This window comes from Macadamia integrifolia, unplaced genomic scaffold, assembly GCF_013358625.1.
Source record: "Macadamia integrifolia cultivar HAES 741 unplaced genomic scaffold, SCU_Mint_v3 scaffold_227A, whole genome shotgun sequence".
In the NCBI taxonomy this organism is placed as follows: Eukaryota; Viridiplantae; Streptophyta; class Magnoliopsida; order Proteales; family Proteaceae; genus Macadamia; species Macadamia integrifolia.
The window spans coordinates 119,147-140,030 of record NW_024870650.1 but is presented as its reverse complement, the minus strand read 5'-3'; the positions used below and the strand labels follow the sequence as shown (position 1 = coordinate 140,030).

The following is a 20,884-nucleotide window of genomic DNA, read 5'->3' as shown; positions in this document are numbered from 1 at the left end:
TTTGTGTGATTTGGACAATATTTTGTTGATGATGTGGAGGAGAGAGAAGATTTGGACAATCTTTGGTTCTCCCTTTTTTTTCTTTCCTTTTTTTTTTCTTCTCTTCTTGCTTCCACGATTTTCCTTTCCTTTTTTTTTTTTTTTTCTTGTGCAAGAACCCTTCCACGATTTTGCTTGCTTCTAATTTGATGTGGAAATCCCCTCCATGCCCTTAGTGCTTTAAGTGAGTGAAAAGCAGGAAATCTTCAACAAAATCTTCTAAAAAAAACAACCATAAGATTCGAACTTGAGACCTCTTGGTGAGCAAGAGAATTTTGTACACCATAGCTCACCAACTAAGCTAGGTAGTTGTTGTTACAAAAAACAAATCTTTAATCACTTAAAGATGTGGTCCATCGATCCTTGTTGGCATTTGGAGTATTCCTTGTACCTCTGGGACAATTGTAAATGGGCTGGTTCTGCATCTCGGTTCAGTTCTGATCTATTATTCTTTTTCTGACCCGAAAAAGAATAATCATTTGTACGGGTGACCAAACGAATGTGTACTTTTAATTGAACACGTCCATCTTGCTCAGAATTTCGTCCTCTTCTCAACCATGGAAAGAAATAGGACCTCTTTACGCGTAAAATTGAAGATATAGCTCCCGATAATCCTTAAGGCCTTAAAAATATAAAACCTGCAAAAAGAGAGTAAAACCCAAGGTAGCTCCATTCTAAATATGTAAAATGCATGTTTTACTACCCTAGATTTCACACATAAATGTGCTCATCACTAACCCCCAAATCCAATCTCCCCCGTCCCTCCTTCTCCCAACATGAGATTGGATTCGATTCCTGATATCCACTATCAACAGCTGTAGACGTAGACCTGGAATCTGGATTCTATGTAGTGTATTATAATAACTTAAAAAGGCTAGTAAGCATATCAGTTTGTCTTTGATTAGTTGTCCATATGCATGAGTGCATGTGTAACGACAAGTTATGAAGACCTCAACCCAGGCTCCACCTAGAACCCAAGGAGCCAAGCCCATTCTTTTTTCTTTTCCTCGTTTTCTTGGGAGTTTGGGGTGGGGAGGGGGGTTGTTTGGGTGGGGCTGATCTGGATAAAACATCAATTTTCCAATGCTATAACTAGTAGATTCTTTCCTCACTGAGATTTGTATATCTAGAATCAAGGTTTCAAGTTTTGGAATTGGGGATTGCGTCATTCTCAGCCTACTCTATCTGGTTGCTGTCAAGTGCCAAACCCTATCAGTTGATTTGGTGTATATTCACTTATGATTGGTTGATCCTTTAAAGTGAGAAGTATTTGTGCTCTTTTTGTTCAATGCAATCAACAAGCTGAAGTATTTCAAAAGTGCTCACTGTATTCTGAACTGCGGCACTTCTTCAGGGAAATAGGAAGTCGCTAGCAGACAAATTTGAGTATGTCATGCATGGGAAGCTGTACAAGATCTCAGAGGAAGGCTCTGGAGCCAATGTTAAAGTGTATGTAACATATTTCCTTGCATATTTATTTGTTGCTGTGTTTTGATTCCTGTTCTTTTAATCCCTATGGGTTCTAGATCATTCTATGAGGAACTAATTTTAGGGGATTTTGTTGTCACTGATTCTATTTCTTTGGGTTCAGGGAGATGTACGTTTCATATGGTGGGCTTCTGATGATGCTGAAAGGGGATCCTTCCAATGCTGCCAATTTTGAGTTGGACCAAAGGTTGTTTCTCCTGATGAGAAAAGTCTGAAGCATCTGCTTTTCTGCATCGAATGCCTTACTATAGCCACAAATACATTTGCTCATAACATGAACACTTGGAAACATATGCCTGGATAAAAAAAGGAAAAAAAGAAAAAAAGAAAGAAAAAAGATCCTTGATGTTTCTGCCATTTAAAACCGGGAATAAATTGTTTTGGCTACATGTCCCACTGAGGTTGCCTTGTTGAGTTCATATAAATTCTCTTATGGCAGCATTTCACCGTCATGATTGTAGCTGTTAACTTGATGCATTTCTTGACATTGTTACCTTTATTCTAAACTTAAATGAAGTTGATGGATCAGATGTCTTGGAACACATTGATTTTGTCCTATAGAAATCCCATTAATTACTAAATGATGGGTCTTCCAATTTTGCATTTGAAGGGGTTCCGTTTATGAACATTATTCTTCGCATCAGGATCCTTTTCAATGCCCCAATGTGCATTGGATGGCTGGGAGGATCTAATGGTGCGGGCCTAAGTCCTCTCAACTGTCCGATGTGTCGGAGAGGTTACAGACTCATATTCTTCAGGCTGATACAATTTTCTTGGCCCAAATCTGGTTTATTTTGATTGATTACGGTGGAGTATTCTCATTTACAACATTGCTATATCATTACTGTTGTATTTGCCATGAATTGTAGGAACCAAACCCTATCCAAAAGTTCATATTTGCAAATCGTTGGGAGAGTGAAACTGAGGATAAATTCTTATATGGATTGTGAGGAATGTCCATACGCTAAAATTTTGCCTCTCCCTATTTGATGAACGGTCCCCACGACCCCAATTGGGGGGGGCATGTTGATGCCTAGGCATGCAAGCAACGAGCCGATCCCTTCCCTTCCCTTCCCCACTATTATAGGGACAAGTTCCTGGACTGGTGGAGTAGAAGCAAATTCCTCATCTATTATATTGCTACATAATAAGTTTAACTAGATGAAAATTTTGTGGACATGCAGACTCAATGTCCAACGTTCCATGTTAAGTTTCAGTCTAAATGGAGTAAACGATTGATTGAAAATCAAGAAGAGAGATCTAATGGTGATCGGAGTGCCATAGTGCCTATACATGGACAGACACAGGTATGTATATCGATACAAATGATAATTGATTGGGTTAGACTCCAATGATTGGATTATGCTCTAAAATTTGACATGCGACTAATTCAGAGTCCAGACTATGTCCTCCAATGGTAGGAATGGTCGTATCACCCAAAATTGCACAAATTGGTGCCCTAGTCCAGGTAAACTTTCTAGTCCGCCAAACCAGTTAGAGAAAATGGATAAAAAAGAGAGAAACCACATCCCTTCAAGAATGTCAATTTCCAATGTTCTTGAATCTAGTTTAGGCTGCTTGCCTGCTTTTGTTTCGATGTAAAATGCCCAGAAGTAAAACAAAGTGAGTAAGAAATAAGTGTCTTTGGTAATAAAATTGTGGGGGCAGCTGTAAGACTTTACAGGCTTTCTTCTTCTTCTTAACTTCCAATTTAACAAACATTTTTTAGTTTTCTGAACTTCTGCCTATTTTACAACGGAAGTACCAGAGCTTTTGCTAGCATTCAGGTGGATCAGCAGTTATCCTCATCCAATTTTCCAATCCATACGCAGTGGCTAGCTGCGCCGCTGCAGGATGTTTATGCAACAAACGCCTTACCCCTACCTTGACTGATTCCTCCCCCAACCAGGAAAAAAAAAAAAAACGGAAAACTTACAATGCAAAATGTTAGCAACTCAGATCCTGTAAACTCTCAAGAAAGATAAAGTTTAAAGCAACCAGAGGTTTACAAGTCTCCACTATCTTTATTTTTTTTCCTTATTTTTTACTTCTATAACAAGCTTTGGGAATTTAAAAAGCCTTTATCCTTCAAGCTTTTGACGGTTTCCTTCAGGCTCACCTCCAGGGGAATGAAATTAATGCCCAAGCTTTTTGCTTTCTCCTGGGAAACTTGGTAGGTTGGCACATAAGGCTTGTCATTTGCGCACCTGTCAAGAAGAAAACTCAATATTTTACCTTCTAGAGTAAAGGAATCAGTAGTAGAGATCAAGTTAAATCCCAAATATGGGTTTCTGAAACAAGAAGAAAAGCATTCAAAAGTTCTCCTGAATAATGAAAACATAATTTCTTAGATAGCATGTCCAAAGGAACCTTTTAGTATATTCTTCAAGGTGAAAAGCAACTGACAAAAAAACATCTTTTAAACTTTAGCTATTGAGGACCATTATTTTCTGAGAAGAGGAAATATCGTGTATCTTGGACATGGTTACTTGTTTTTACAACTTCTAGTGACCTGATCATTGAGTACTGACCAAACCTTAAGCTACTCCCATCTTTAAAATGTCCAAACCTGTACAATTTAGGTAATAAATGATGTGTTCATACCTTAAAATTTCAACCTTAAAAAGTAAGAGGGGATGATGACATAAGATCCTTCCTCCCTGAACAGGAAAAGATCCCTCCACGACAGTAGTTACCTGCCTTGCAGAAGTGAGAGGCTCATTGATGTTCAAGAACCTAATGAAATGATGCGTGAATTTTGGGAGTTGTTTGACCATATACATGAGTTCAGAGCTTGCATTTGCAGAGTCCTGGCAGGAATCAATCCCTTTCTTTTTCTTTTTCAATTTTTTTTGGGGGGGGGGGGTTTGGGGAATAAATAAGGTGAATTAATCTTCACAGCCCCCCTCACCCCAATGTGGGGAGTTCAATGAAAAGCACAAACAAATTGTGCCACAAAGTTTTTTTTTTTTTTGCATGCATTATTTCAGGTTGAACCCATTCAAAGGAGGTCCTCATTCTTTGAACATGAAAAACACAGTAAACTATGGTAATCTGACCTGATCAACTGGATCTTTATAACAAGAACAGGGTTACTTCATAGATTGAACCAATAAATTAATAGAACTTTTAATCAAATATCTCCTATTTATCTCAGTTGGTATGAAAACACTACACATATTGGTTTTTCCGAACTTACTTTTCTGGAAGGTGCAAAGTTGGATAAAGTTCATGCAAAGTTTTCACCACCTCTGAATAATGAGTAACTCTCTCGACTAAAAGATATCTTCCATTGGCTGAAGGATTCTCATATGCCAGAATATGTGCATCTGCGACATCTTTAACATTAACCCATCCAAATGTTGCATTAGGGAATGTCTGTGCTCCTGCAGAAAAAAATCTTGCCATTAATATGACTAGAATGACATTTATCATAATAAAAACATACTTGTACCATATATTTTCATTTTTTTTTCTTCTAATAATCATATCAAATGTTGTGTCTTAAAGGAGCTACATTTTCTACAATATTATACTAAATGTTATGGAATCAGTGAGAAACTTTCACTGTGTTCAAATAATAGACTTTATGCCAGCCACTAAGGAATTATGAGTGTCAACAAAAGCAGACAACAGAAACAAAAGAAAATAATTATACCGGTTTTACTGATTTTCACAATGTAACAATGAGTGTCTATCACAACTTGTCATATGGCAAACATCAGTGGGTCCATGTGATAGAAGACGCTACACCAATCTCACTCGTTGAGTTTCAGCCCCAAACAAGTAGGGAATTGTCTTCTTAAAACTGAGTCCAAAAGTGATGAGATTACAAGAATGCCACCAGCTCACTTTTTAGTCAATTCCTATTATTGTTTCAGGCTGAAATTTGACGAGTAATATGGGTGTGCAGTCCCACCATCACATGGACCCACCTATATCTGTTCAAGTCTGTGACAGGACCAGGTATGCAGCCTTGTACTAATAATATTAAATATCACAAACAATAGAGACATTTAGCTTTCCCTAATCATACACAGGCACACATAAAGAGGAATCTTCAAAGTTTGCACTACTTGTCACTGATTTCCCTAAAATTTTGTGGCAATCAATTCCCCAACGCAGAAATACTTTAGCACAAACTCAGCTAATGACCTGACAATCCAGTGACCTTTCTTTTTGATAGATCTATGATTTCGTCAATTTCGTTAGCCTTCAGAATTTTTAGAGAGCTCACTCCCCAGAAGGAGACAGTTGGGCTATATATGTTATTTTGAAGCAGTTTTTCAATACTTTGAACAATACCATTCTCATTTATGTCCATGTTCATGGAAGGCATTGTAGGAAAATGACCATGACCTATTATTTGGGACGTACTGGGGTAGAATGCTTTCTCACCAGGATGGGGGAGAGGGGTGCAAGAGAGAGGAAACAAATGGATGTGAGGGTGAAGGGAGCGAATAAGAATTTAAGAGTACGTGAGCATACCATTTATCAAGTTCAGAATTGCTTCAGCACTCGTATTAAGGGTTGGCTGTAAAAGAGGACCAATCACCATTCCTGGATTTATAGTAACCATGTCCATCCCTTTCTCCTTTGCAAATTTCCATGCAGCTTCCTCAGCCAAGGTCTTTGAAAGCACATACCAAAGCTATAAGAGGAAAAAAATCTCATTAGATATATTGGATCAGTAAATAAGTAATCTGCCCCACAGTACCAATTTCACTTTGGGCTATTAGCTCAAAATAAAATTTCCCTTGATGAAAACATAAAGAATTAGTAGAAAAAGAATATGGGAAAAGGAAGTAATACACTGTCAGTGTGTACATCCCTCTCACAGTCTCTCTCCTCTCTCTCCTCATTAGATATGTGGGTATCCCTTCTCTCACCTCATTAAATATATCATACTGCTACTCACTATTGGCTTGGTGTGCAAGAAGCCAATATAAGTAGGTAGTGTGTCGATCCCTCTTTGAAAAAATATTAGCAGAACAGAAGATTCAAAAGCCAAAGTAAGACACTTCACAGAGCCAACTCCACGACATCAAGGCCTAGACACCAAGAACTAACAAGATCGCACAAATATACGCACCTTCAACTCCTTGCAAATCTCTGGATCTGAAAACCAAGTCTCATCAACTACCACATCCGGCGTTCGAGGTTTTCTATCGTATGCAACTGCAGCTATAGAGGATGTTATTACCAGTCTTTTAACAGATGGAGTTTTTGCGCAGGATCCAAGAACATTTAGAGTTCCCTTTAATGCAGGATCAATTAATTCAGCCTGAATTGCAAAGTAAAACAGAGAATGAGCACTTATCATAGTAGTCACAAATGCTTAAAATTGGTCCAAGATATTTACAAATTACCTATAATTGTAAATGAAAAATTAATGACTTCAGAGGATAAAGTACCACTACATGGAAGAAATCCTGAGACCACTAATTCTGCTTTGGCAGAGTGATAAATTATTCTGTTGTTGAGTATAATAATGCTTGGTTTAATCTCAATTTATATTCTGAATCCCTAATCCTGGTTTCCAGTTTTCAGTTCTGTTTCAAACCTGAACTCTTCAATTCTGGTTTTCTGAAACTGAATTCTAAGTTTCTGATTTCTTGGTCTTTTTGCTGAATAAATTTCTGTGTTTGCCTGGGTTTTAGTTTCCTACATAGAATATTTTTTTCAGTATCTTTGAATCTGACCATTGGTGAGAAAAAGGATGAATCATTTTTCAGTTGTGGGTTCTTAAAATGTACTTTGCTTCTCTTTTTTTTTTTTTTTTTTTGGGGGGGGGTTATTCACTCTGCAACACACCTGAGAACCATTAGACAGACCTATGTTTGCTTAAAAAAAAAAAAAAAAAAACCTCTGATAGGTATATTGCAGATTTGAGTACAAGAGAAAACGAGCGCAGGAATTCTTAAACTCTGCAAATTCAGCCGCTAAATGGCTGAATTAGTTAGGAACAGCAACTCCTAGCTGTTTATCACAACAATAAACCTGCTTCAAACTAGGTCCGACATGCAGCATCTGAGTTTGTGGCCCAAAATTTCCACGCAGTTCCTCAAGTTATCCCTATACATGGGCAAGTTTCAGCCCCTTATCCCTATCCAAAATGACAAAATCATCCAGGGCTCTTATTATTAGTATGAATTGAAAGATTATTTTGACAAAGGAGGTGTACATGTGAGTGAAACAATTGTTGGATGTAATACAATTTATTAATGCGAGTGAAACTCACATGAGACAAGAGACGTACTCCTTTCTGTGCAAATTGACTCCTTCAAACTAATGGGAACAAATTGCAAAAGACTTGAGTACTCCTACATCACTTGCATGCTTCATAAGTAGTTAAATTATACATTTTTATTTAACTAAAGAAAACGGCACAAAAAGAGTGATAAAGTGGCATCAATATGGTCTCTGCTTATCATACAAGATTCCATGTAAGCCATACTTTTCTCTCTTTGTGGGTAGGGGGTGGGGGGACATGGTACAAGTTCCCAATGCTACTCGGATGAAAGCATAAGGGTGATGCCTTGGCTACTTAATTCATTGATTCTCAAATATGGAGAGGGCAGAAGTGATGCGTTGAGTGAGTATGTTCAGTAGCTCATGTGCGGAGTCTGAACCTCAATTCGTAGGGATGCAACTTGGACCACCCAAGTTGGGTTGTGGACCTCCCAAATACAAACCTAATCTGTTTTTCCTTAAATCACGCATAAATCAGGATGGTTGGCTCAAGAACTATTATCTCCAATAGAAATATCATATTAGATTAAAGTACATAATCTTGATATTAAAGAGGCTTGAGCTAAAACCTTTTCAAAACATACAACATTCTGGTCCCTATACCCAATTAATTAAGCTGTTGACGAGAGCCATATTACACACAATGCATATTTCCAGGCTCAGGTTGCCAAGGCTCGAGGATATTCTCAGCCGAAGCCAAATTTGAGGTTTTGAAATGATGACCAAATCAATCAAACGACTGGACCAGCACCAAAGTTTCAAGTTGAGTTTGGCCCAGCTAGCAAGACTAAAAAATCTCCAACCAAATATAATTACATGTTACGTATATTAAACAAGTGCACATGGATTACTGATTCAAAACACCAACTTCAATAAACATTACACTGACAAATGTAGCAGACAGTGAAAATAATATTAAACAGGAGAAAAATCATGTAATTATGCAGAACAAAGCCGAGGCAGTTAAAACTATCTTGATGGATGTAACAGGGGTGAACCTGTGGATCCTTGATTGCATAATAAAAGGGAGATGCCGTGTGAAAAACTCCTTCGCACCCATCAACAACTGAATCAAATGATCCTTCTTCCAGTAAGTTTGCTTTCAATAAGTGAAGTCTTTCCTTCGCCCCATCAAGGGAAAGTAAATGTTCTGTCTTCTTTGGATCATCTGTGACAGCATATGAACTGAAATTAGTTTAATAAAACAATGAGTAGATAGGCATCCTTAGGCTGTACTGAGTAAGGAAAAAAAAATAATTATGTCGAAGTATTAAGCCTAACAGTTGTGATGGTAAAGCATCATGGTGATTGAATGACATTTTATTAGTAGTTCATCCTTAAACAAACCCCGGCAGTAAGAAGTAAACTACCATCCGTTATCTTATTTTTTCAGGAAATAAAATGCCTTCAAGTATAAAGATAAGAATATATGTTTTATGTGCATAAGGAAAAAAAAAAAAAAAAACTGCAAAACCAATCTCTAAGATAAAAACTACGAGCTATTATGTTTTATGTGCATTAAAAAAAACCTATAAAAACAATCTCCAAGATAAAAACACAACAATGGTACAAGTACAACAAACATCATATATAAGCAAGACCCCATAAGATTATCTCACATGAACAAGGAGCTGAAAAACATAATGAAAGGAAAGGAGAAAGGCCTCGCATTCACCAAAAACCGTAACTGGTAGAAGATGCAGCACTGATGTCAATAAGGACCATGCCAGCATACTCTTGCAATAGATGACATTTCTAATAAAACCAACCCAGCATACTCTTCTAATATATGAAATTTCCAATCAAGCCAGCCTGTTGATTAGTAAAATCTACAATCATGAGCGATGTTTCATGTTACTGGTTAATCAAATTTTGCCACATGGGACGTTAAAAATTGATAATCTTCTTTTCCAAAATAGCAAGGAATTCTGATAAAACCATGGCTTTCATAGCAGCTAATAAAATTCAAATCTATTGTGTCAAAAAGGCCCAAAAAGTTCAGAGATTAGAGAAAAATCAAAAGTGGATTATTCATGAGGAGGTGGCCATGCAACCTTAGGAAATTCTTCCTTTACGGCAAGACATCTGATGACGGCTCAGATTATAAAAATCGAACGGGGGTAACTCATGATAAAACAAGAATAAGAGAATTGATTGTAAAGTGGACTGCCTTCAACGAAGATGCAAAAATTGAAACAAGGTCTTTGCGGTCCTTCTAAGGACAAGTTATTATCTGATCTCCTGGAACAAAAGAACCGTGGAAATCGGAACTTAAATTTAAGGGAGGATTTGAGTTCATAAGGCCAGAACCTCAAATGGGTTGAAAAAAGGCTACGAAATAAAACTAACTGAAGACTGTGATAAGTAACCAAGAATCGAATCTCAAAATGGAGTAGATACAATAGAGGATATAGGGGGAAGAGAGAGATAGAGAGAGAGAGAGAGAGAGTTAAGAAGATATTACTGACTTGGGTCGCGGACAGAAGCTTTAACAGTGTATCCTTTGGCAAGCAGAAACTTCACCAGCCATGAAGCAATGTACCCAGAAGCACCTGTGACACACACGGTCTTCCCCGCAGCATTCATTCTTCCTCTGATTGCTTGGTTCCTTTGGTCTCTTGGGTTGTTGATCCTAGGCAGGGAAATGGTGAAACTTTGATAGTTGATCCTGGGCAAGGAAATGGTGGAAGTAGGGAAAAGGGAAAAATGGCAGAAGTGTACCAGAAACTTGCTCTGCAAGTGAAACCTGTCTGTAGGGAGCGCGTAGCTATAGCTATACGGCAATGTCGACATGTATCATAATCAGCCCAAATGAGAAAAGAAACAAAGGCAATATGGTCGCCTGGATTTGTGGGATCATCGTTGGGTTCTACGGTCTACCTGTCACCGATGGGATGGGATATTGTGTTGGCAAAAGTCCCACACAAGTTACGTTTGGATCCAATCCTCACCAATCAGTCCAACCCCTGCAGCACCTACCCTCCAATGACCCATTTAAGGACTGCATGACCGAGCCTTTCTAGCTCTTGGATTATCAACCCCTCCAGCACTTACCCTCCAACGATCCATTCAAGAACTGCTTGATCAAGCCCCCTCAGCTCTTGGATTGTTGTTGGAGGGTAGTAGTGTTGGTGTACGCTGTCTTGTATTCTGTCATAGTTTAACCCAGAAAGTATTGATGCAAGGCCTCCCAATAGAATGACGGTCTCGCCTGAATAACAGGGGTGTTGAGAGACGTAGTCCCACTCAAAATTTTTATTTAAAGGCAATTTTATACTTTTCAATATTAAGGTTTTTCGTTATATATTTACAACAAGAGTTACTTTATCTGTAAGCAATTTTGAGAGGTGTGAGAATGAGAGTTATAACTCTATTCTCCATTGATAGTGAAGCACAATCTCATCTCATCAAGGACGTATATAATCTTACCAAACCTTATAAACCTTTGTGCATTGTTTATTCTCGTTTTTTATTAACTTTTGTATAGCTTTTCGGGTTACATTTATACAAATTGGAGGGTGAGGTCTTTTCAAGGACGAAAAGAGGAACTAGTCCACTGTGGGGCTTTACCTGGTCAAGTCTACCGTGTGGGTTAACATTTCACTCCAGATGCCAGCCACCCAAGTAAGAAATCCAATTAGAACCTGGTATGCAAGGAGAAACCTTGAATTGATGTTTAAATCTCCCCATGCCCAGGTTACGGAAGGATTTAAATGATGCAAAATCCAAGATATTTGTGCAACAGAGGGTTCCATCTGGAACTTGCATGGTAGAATAACTCACACATACAGATCCAAGATTGGTCTCAATCCATTCAAGCAAATTCAGATCTTGAAATGGATCAGCTTGAACTGGACACTTTCGCCAAGTAACATTCAAACCAAAAAACGATTGGGAATTTGTATGGAACAGGTAATACGCAGGCAAAGTGGTGCAAGCTCATCAAACACACAATGCATATTGCTAGCACTCACTCTTTTCTGCTACAGTTTAAAAAATTAATAGCCAGCTGATTGCTTTATACAGGAAATATGACTAAAGGCAATGTGCTTTGGCTTGTAGAATTCCTCTTGTGAATTGAATTACCATATGAAATCACCCACAATGATGCCTTTACAAGTGCCCAGTAAAACTTGTTCAACGTGGATGCGCGAAGCAGACTAAGTCTTGGAAAGGTAGGCATCCACCAGATAAGCCATCTCTCCTCCAAGAATGTACTTCTCCAGCTCTCCTTGAATACAGTTTAGCTACCAAAATTCCATTTAAATCCAGTTTCCTGTTCCCCTAGCAGGGGCTAGCACATGAGATCTTACTGTAACCCCTCCCCCCTCCAAAAAAAAAAAAAAAACCTGAGAGTGGGGAGGGGGAGGGGGAAAGGAATCTTTGTGATGCAAAAGGTATAACATATTCACATGATCAAGAGCTCTACATTAAGTGTCAATACCAAACACAGAATATCCTGTCAAGTTAATGAGTAAAATCTTTAAAATGAGATTGTCACTAGATCCTGCAAAAACTGAAAAATTAAATGCAGAGAAACCAGAACTTGACAAGTCTACTATAGTTTCCTTTATTAATTGCATGGCTTCTATTGACCAAGCCTCAGGGACTAAAAAAAGCCTTTCTCCTTCAAGCTTTCAACAGTTTCCTTCAGGCTGACCTCCAAAGGAATAAGATTTATGCCCAAGCTCATTACTCTCTCCTGGGATACTTGATAAGTTGGCATGTAAGGCTTGTCATCTGCACACCTGTCAAGAATCAAAAGCAATATACTCTTTAGTAATATAGAGATTGGTACTTCCAAGGAACCATTGATTCCCAAAAATGGTTCATTTAAGCAACAAAAAATATTCAACTGTGGAATGAGGACTAATATCAAAATGAGCCTTTTAGCTTGTTTTGCTAGGTGAAAAGCGACCGCCATCCCCCCAACTCCAAAAAAAAAAAAAAAATAATAGGTAGAGGATGGGACAAAAATATACTAGCAGTCAACTACACTACCTGCTAATAAATGTGGATGACCCACAACAATCTTTGCCATTCGATTTGCAGACCAATCTTAGAGAAGACATGAAACCCAAGGGTTTCTTTAACCTGACCATTGGATTGAACTAGCTTTGGAACTTAAGCTACTCTATTGAAAATCTGTGGAGTGTAGATCATAAATGGTATTTTATTCTTTGACTATTGGGTAGTCGAGTTGGCAAGGGACCTTCACCTCGGGAAGCGTGTGGTCCTGATTTCGACCCCTCTTACCTCCTTGGGGCTATTCACACGGGGGCGTTTAGTGCTCTTCACTGCTTTCAGTGAAAGTCAAATGGTTCTCATTCAACCCCGGTATGACGCACTCCATGCAGTTGTGGGGTTAATATCGGCCACAGGACTAGTCAGGCCGAAGGCTTGGATAACCGTCGTTAAATATATATATATATATTTGGGCCTCAAAACTCAAAAGCACAAGGAAATGGAGTAATATGGTCTTTCTATATTTCATACTTTTTCTTAGTTTTCTTCATATGACAGTGGCTACTTTCTCTATTGTTGCAAAATTGATAGGCTTGTCGCTTTTCAACAACATCTCAGCCTTTTCCCAACTAAATGGGGTCGTTTACATGGATCCAAAAGAGGGTAAAATAGCAATTCTCTAAGTGATTGCTCACAACCTCAGCCTGCTCATGCACACCACCAGCAGTCTGACAAGCTGCTGAGCTATTAGACAAATTGGCCTGTCCCAGGTAGAAATAGAAGAAAGGGACCTAGCAACACCTCAAGGACATCCCACCTAAATGGGGTCAGCTACACAGATCTTTGCCCTCCAAATAGCTCTATTTGAGGTTGTACTAGAGTCAAGACCTAAACTCTGCATGCCATTCTTACTACACATAGAGACATGTTCAGGTTGTATAATAGTACATCATAGTAACTAACTAAAAGGAAAACATCTGAAAGAACCAAAGGACATAAAGGGAACATCAAACTCGAACCACACTAAGTCATTGTATAGGGAAAAGGACACAAGCATCTCTTTGCAATAGACGCATTGCTGTTTCCAAAAGGATGTCCACTCAACATATGTCTCCAACACAAGACAGTGGAAAAGCGAGGAATATACAAAAGGGAACTGCCAACAAAACCTTCCATAATATGAAAATAATTTGTGACTACAAGTACAATATCCAATGTCAGTCAGTGAGATTAACAATTTAAACATACAAATAAAAACAGTTAGTTAATAAATAAAAAGAAAACAAAAAGCGTTCCAACAAATCATCGCAAGTATCTTGAGTGTCATCATACTGATTTTAGTTAATTAAATCAATTATTTTTACATATCGTCTTGCAAACTTACTTTTCCGGAAGGTGCAAAGTTGGAAAAAGTTCACGGAGAATCTTCACAACCTCTGAACAATGAGCAACTTTCTCAACTAAAACGTATCTTCCATTGGCTGAAGGATTCTCAAATGCCAGAATATGTGCATTAGCAACATCTTTGACATTAACCCATCCAAGTGTTGAATTGGGAAATGTTTCTGCACCTGCAGCAGATAAAATTTTTGGCACTTATATCACAGGAAAGGCATATATAAAAGAAATACAAGGTTGTAGAATTAATTTTCCTTTTACTTTCTAAGCAACCTTGAAGGAAGCCAGTTGTCCTGAAAAGGCTACCAAACCTGATTGCATAAAAGATTCTGCTGAATGTTTATGGAATCGGTTGAACCTTCCACAAGGTTCAAAACTTCAAATGATAGAATTCATGATGCTTAGGAATTATGCATGTCAAATAAAATATACTACAACCATAAATAATAAAATTAAAGAGTTGTCTATAGAAAGGGAGAAAATGTCCGGCTAGGCAGAGAAAGGAGATCTGATAAGAAAAAATCAACCTCAAATACAATTATATATATCCAAAATTTGACACAAAAGAAAAAAAAGTAAAACTAGGAAAAAAGAAGTATGTACTAGCAAATATAATACTGCCTAAAGGTGAAATATTTCTTATATCAGTTATTTTTTGTAATATTAGTGTCCCAACTCATATTGTATTGATTTTCCGAACTGCTTGTGGCAGTCATTCCACTACAAAGAGGAAGTACCTTTGTAAAAACTACAAACTCAGCTGATGACACAGCAGCCTCATTACCATCTATACCAAGATGACCATATGGGAACCTTCCACTTTTGACAGATCCATAGTTTGCTCAATAATGTTAGCTCGTCTCCAAGGATCTTTAAGGTTGTAATCCCCAAAGAGAAGACACTTCCTTTTGGCTCTACTAAAAATGACCATCTTTTTTAAAATCCATTTTAATCTAGAAAAATAAATAAAAAACTGAAAAATATATATATTTTAGTTCTAGAATTTTAAAAGGAAAACAAAGGTCTTAAAAGGAAAAAAGAAAAAAATATATATTACCAAAAGAGTTAACCAACTGGTAGAATACCATTCTAATTCACATGCACATTCATAGGCGGCAATATAGACATATGAAACTCTCTACTCTCCTTTCCTTTTATACCAGTTATTTGGGAGGTATTGAAGGGAGGGTTCTTATTCTCCATGATGAGACAGTGTGTGAGAAACAGGGGGAAAAGAGAGGGAGGAAAAAGAACAACTGCAATAATAAGTTACCATACCATTTACAAATTTCAGAATTGCTTCAGCACTGGTATTAAGTGTTGGCTGTAAAAGAGGACCAATCACCATTGCAGGGTTTATTGTAACTATGTCCATCCCTTTCTCTTCTGCAAATTTCCAGGCAGCTTCCTCAGCCAAGGTCTTGGAAAGTACATACCAAAGCTAGGAGAGGACGAGAAACTCATTAGACATGTCGGACAAATAAATAAGTAAAATCTAGAACAGTAACATTACAATTTAGGATTACCAGCGCAAAATACATTGTGCCTCGAAAAAGTGATAAAGTATCTCTCCAAACAAAATAAAATGGACGAGAAAGATTCAAGAGAAAAATTCAGACGTTCACAGAGACAACCCAAAAGTTTTAAGGCCTAGATAATCAGATGTAGACAAATATTGCATAACTATACACACCTTAGATTCTTTGCAAAACTCTGGATCTGAAAACCAAGTCTCATCGACTACCACATCCGGAGTTCGAGGTTTTCCATTGAATGCAACTGCAGCTACAGAGGATGTCACAACCACTCTTTTAACAGATGGAAATTTTGCACAGGATCCAAGCACATTAAGAGTTCCTTTTAATGCAGGGTCAATTAATTCCACCTGCAATGCAGAGTGAAATAGAGAATGTGGCATTTAACAGAATAGTGAAAAATGTTTATTAATAAAAACATCAATACAACATCTATGAGTGTAAATGCACAAGAATGAGGGCACTATGGACGTACAAGGTAAGTTGAGATGCCACAGAGAACCATTACAAGGTTCCAACAGGTAGTACACGGAAGCTAGTTAAACTTAAATTTTCCAACAAAGTAACAAAATATTATAGAACTGAGGAAGACAGAGTGATGCAAACCAGTATTTAGCCAAAGATGGACCCTGTGACATTTCAGAGACAGTCCAACCTCTTTCGGTTACTCATAATATGGGTTTTAGGGCTCACAAGTTCACCTGAAATTTTGCTCTCGGTTGTTTGGCCCATAGTCGCTTTCCAGCACCGACATCATCAAACTCGTGATAAAGTCAGTTGATTGAACTAGTTCTAAATTGGGTAACAAAAAGATCATTTATTTTGAAGAGTGATAGATTGAAAGCTAGCAGTGATCTGACACTTGGATGATTTAATCTGGTACAGAATCCAAAATTAATGATCCCAAGATACATGATCCTATTTCACCTATCTGACTTTTCTCTCCATTATGCACTGTTTGAAACCTATCCAAGATATAGACATATTGTCCTCTTACAACATAAAACTCCTTCTTAGGCTAGCTGCTTAGCCCCAGTCCATGTTTATCACTGCTTCATGGAATTGGACTGCAGGAGTTTCAAAGGACATGTAAAGAATAATCAGAATCTAAAGTCTCAAAGAGAGAGAGAGAGAGAGAGAGAGAGAGAGAGAAATACTAGGGTAAACAAGAAAAAGATCCATGCACTATTTTAATGAGTTAGTTGTTAGTCACAGTTGCGGGGTCTGTTCCTTACATGATATACTTGTTTTATGTCATGCTTTGTTTTCTTCTTTTAGTTCCCTTTTAGTTTGTAATTGGTGTTGTGTACTCTAAGTAGGATTCCTACTTAGAGTCCAATTCCTATTGGCTTGTAGCTGAGATTATAAGTAAAGGCAGCTTGATCACAATAGATCACAAGTTGAGTCTACTGTGGCTTAGAAATTCCATCGTCTCTCTCTTCTCTCCTTTTTTCTCTCTTCCACTTGCAGGTACTGGTCCAGCCTTCCAGGTTCTGGGTTTGTTATATATATATATATATATATAAATATACATACACACACATTAATGCCCAAATACATTGATAAATACACATACCAATGCATATGGGTCAGCTTCTGTACTCACCGATACAAGCAGACATCCATATCCATATATATATACACATTATATATAGGCTTGAAAAGGTGGTGATTCTTGATATTTGGAAGTGGGATAGAGGGGCTCAAATCTTCAACATGGAAAGGGATTAACTTGAGGAACAGGATGAGACTTTTTGGGCTACAAACTCGGCCACTACAAGTCAGAGTTAATTCATCAAAACAGTAAGCTTGTTTAAAACCAAATCCTCATGTGGCAGATGGTTTACAGCCCAAAAATTGTCAACCTGTCTCTCAGGTTATCCCCCTTCTTGAGGCAAGCTCAACCCTATAGCCCTAATGACCAAAACAACCGCTTTTAAATTCTTGTTTGTTATGTAAGTAAGAAAGCAAATTTGTAAGCACCAGTATTAGTAGAGCATGCAAGCCCCAGTTTTCACGGCACCCAATGCAAAGCCTTAACTACCCATTTTACGTCAATTCCAAGTACATGTACCAACTTAGTACCCAAATATAAAAAGTATGTCTGCCAATTTTGTGTATGTTGGGTTCTGGCATTTTGGAAGTTCTATAAGATGCTGCAACATTGATAATAACAATAAACCAAAATATTAGAACATCATGCAAGTAAAACCTTGACAGCCTTACAACTGAGCAAAAACATAGCAATTAAACCTATGTCAACAGATGCATAATGGACCTGGGGATCCTTGACTGCAATATAAAAGGGAGATGCTGTATGAAAAACGGCTTCACATCCATCAACTATAGAATCAAATGATCCTTCTTCCAATAAGTTTGCTTTGAATAACTGAAGTCTCTCCTTTGCCCCATCAAGAGCAAGTAAATGTTCAGTCTTCTTTTTATCATCTGTGACAACATACAAACTCATTTTAATGAATAGAACAGCAAGAAAGTAAGTATTCTTAACCTGTCAAAGAATAAGACATGTAATTTGTTAATTGCGTCATAAGTGTCATGGACGGTGACAAAGCATAAGATGTTTGAATGACACTATGTTTTTCTTCATCCTTAAGCATGCGCTGGAACTTAGAACATGACGACAACTTCGAAAGTTATAAAATAGAAATCAAGATCACCTTGAATAATATTAACGAGAAACAAAATGCCCTACAAGTACACAGAAGAGAACAAACAAATAGAACAAAAGTATATCCATGTGATGCCAACATAATTTGGTACACTTGACAAAATATATTAACAGGATTCCTGTAATCAAACCAGTAAAACCAGAAGAAGAGAGGAAGAAAAGAGAAAAAAAAGAGAAGAGCGAAAGGAGAAACCACAGAGAGCCTCAAAGAGAGAGAGACCTGCGATCAGTCCAGAATAGCTGATCGCAGGACTCCTTTATGCATATATATCAAAAATATGAAAAAGGAAGGTTACAAGTATACCCCCCAACATAACAATAACCCTAAAGAAGCAAAGCAGGTCAAATAGGACAAGTATACCCCTATCGGACCTGTTCAGATGGCTCTAATCCCGTATCGGGATTAGTGCTAGCGGGATTAGCGCTGTCCTGTGCTCAACAATATTAACGAGAAACGAAATGCCCTACAAGTACACAGAAGAAAACAAACAAATAGAACAAAAGTATATCCATGTGATGCCAACATAATATGGTACACTTGACAAAATATATTAACAGGATCCCATAAGATTATTAGGCCTGAACAAAAAGAGTTAAAAGGCAAAAAAGACTGTGTAAGAAAAGAAATCAATATGTTGTGGAACAATGAAGGGCCTTGCATTCATATAAAAACTAATGGTTAAAAGTCGTCAAGTTTTGCCTTATCAGGTATAAAAAACTGACAAACTTCAATCCGATTTAGCAAGGCTTTCCAGTTTGATGACAATTCTCTGATGTCCAATGCCACACTCTTTCAGCTTGCCTTGCATTTTTTCATTTTTTTTTTTCAAGACTCAGCCTCAACTTTTTTGCCTCCTGCCTTTACTTGGCAATTTCTTGGCTTGGCCCATTGGGAAAAGCCATGGCTCTGATACCAGTAAATAAATTATGATTCATGATTCATCGTATCAAAAGGATTAGCTTAGCTTATTCAAGTGGGCGACCATGAACCTTAGCGACTAAACTAAATGCTTCCTTGATCAAGAGACACAGTGATGGCTCAGTTACAATTGTCGCGGTCTACGGGATATTTCATGCCAATGCATGAATGGGAACTGAGTGTGAAGGGCAGCCATCCTTTAAGTTACCTAGCATCAAATCAATGTCTTTGCAGTCCTTCAAGCTTCTAGATAACTTATTGAGATACCCATTTTCAGGTATCACACTAGGCAAAAACAATTGGGTTGCCTCACCCTATCCATTCATATTAAAAGTCTAAAATGGATGAGAGACAACAGTAGAGAAGCAAATTATCTAATGTCCTGTAACTTAAGAACGTCAATACACAAACAAAAGGGTTGATTTGTGGAGTTGAGATAATAAGGCAAAACCCCAGTGCACGCTATGATTCAAGACAAAGGCTCTAGATAGAACTAAACGAAGACACTAATAAGTAAAAACCTAAGGCATCGTTTGATAATGATTCTGCTGTTTCTAGACACAGAAACTGCAGAAATAGATTTTCACGTTTCCATAAACAAAAACGGATTTTTTTTGTGTTTGATAAACCTGTTTTTCGAAATATTTTTTGAAGACATAATGTAACCAAAACTTAAATAATTGAGAGATTTATAGGGCACAACAAAATTTTTTTTTTCCTCTCTCTCTAATTCGTTTCAAGAAAAAAATCGTTTCAACCTCACTCTCAAAAGGAAGCAAGGAACAGAAACAACAGAGAATCAATGAAACAGGGGAAATGAAGCTTAAAAGTGTATAAATATATAGAATTGAGAAAGAGAAAAAATACTGACTTGGGTCACGAACAGAAGCTTTAACAGTGTAACCTTTTTCGAGGAGAAGCTTCACCAGCCATGAAGCGATGTACCCAGAAGCCCCTGTAACGCACACTATCTTCCCAGAACCGCTCATCTTATCTTCCCTTTGTTGCCGATTTTGAAGAAGCAAAATAGTCAGACAAAGGAAGGGATTACCGAATTGTGTATAAGTAGAAAATGGCTTTGCTTTTGAGGCGGAGCAGAGTCTGAATCAAGCACGACTACTTGATTTATCCCACCAAATCAAGTAGTGCACATTTTTAGGCGTATCTTAATCCTTGCAATGTTTCTTTGTTATTTTCAGTAATTGCGTATTTCAAGTTGACGAGTAGTTAAGAAAGTCGTTCCCATTTAGCGTGAGTAGTGATTGGTGAGATCGTGAGACTGACAAAGAGCTGAGGAAGTCGGTCCCCGGTCCCCGGTCCCCGGTCCCCGTTCCTCGGTCCCTCGGTCCCCCGGTCCCCCGGTCCACAGTCCACACTCCCCACTCTCCACTTCCCACTCCCGGGTCACCAACTCCAAGCTAAGTATTTAGTAGGTGAAGAAGTATCTCCTCCTAAATATTCGACGTGGACATCAACTTTAGTTGTGTCCCGTGGTTAGGTATAAGGTTGAAAGTTAGCAAATATATAGATTTTGAGGTCCTTAAAATTTTCTGAATAGATAGATTATGAGGTCCCTATTTACATATCTTATGTTTTACA

General features: G+C 37.9%; 3 protein-coding genes across 5 annotated transcripts in view; 1 reads left to right on the top strand and 2 right to left on the bottom strand.

Annotated features, from left to right (window-relative positions):
- LOC122071449 (DNA-directed RNA polymerases II, IV and V subunit 8B-like) overlaps positions 1-2,069 on the top strand; it is a 13,205-nt gene extending 11,136 nt beyond the window's left edge. For both annotated transcript variants that reach the window (XM_042635807.1, XM_042635808.1), the window contains exons 4-5: positions 1,394-1,488; positions 1,631-2,069. In XM_042635807.1, coding sequence (XP_042491741.1) covers positions 1,394-1,488; positions 1,631-1,742 — 207 coding nt within the window. In that variant the 3' untranslated portion in view covers positions 1,743-2,069. The remainder of the gene's footprint in view (positions 1-1,393; positions 1,489-1,630) is intronic.
- Positions 2,070-3,472: 1,403 nt separating this feature from the next.
- Positions 3,473-10,646, bottom strand: LOC122071430 (phenylacetaldehyde reductase-like). Of its 2 annotated transcripts, XM_042635784.1 has the most exons (7): positions 10,501-10,642; positions 10,248-10,411; positions 8,778-8,947; positions 6,620-6,811; positions 6,016-6,178; positions 4,727-4,913; positions 3,473-3,734 (listed from the first exon to the last, which is right to left on the bottom strand). In XM_042635784.1, the coding sequence occupies exons 2-7, from the start codon at positions 10,363-10,365 to the stop codon at positions 3,578-3,580; spliced, it is 987 nt and encodes a 328-aa protein (XP_042491718.1). In that variant the 5' UTR covers positions 10,366-10,411; positions 10,501-10,642; the 3' UTR covers positions 3,473-3,577. The 2 variants fall into 2 exon arrangements, with proteins under 2 accessions (XP_042491718.1, XP_042491717.1); XM_042635783.1 differs by having other exon boundaries at positions 10,248-10,646.
- A 1,546-nt stretch (positions 10,647-12,192) lies between these two features.
- On the bottom strand, positions 12,193-20,476 carry LOC122071436 (phenylacetaldehyde reductase-like). The gene is made up of 6 exons (XM_042635791.1): positions 20,157-20,476; positions 17,956-18,125; positions 15,836-16,027; positions 15,421-15,583; positions 14,129-14,315; positions 12,193-12,527 (listed from the first exon to the last, which is right to left on the bottom strand). Exons 1-6 carry the CDS (start codon positions 20,272-20,274, stop codon positions 12,389-12,391), a joined length of 969 nt encoding a protein of 322 aa, XP_042491725.1. The 5' UTR covers positions 20,275-20,476; the 3' UTR covers positions 12,193-12,388.
- Between the last annotated feature and the right edge of the window lie 408 nt (positions 20,477-20,884).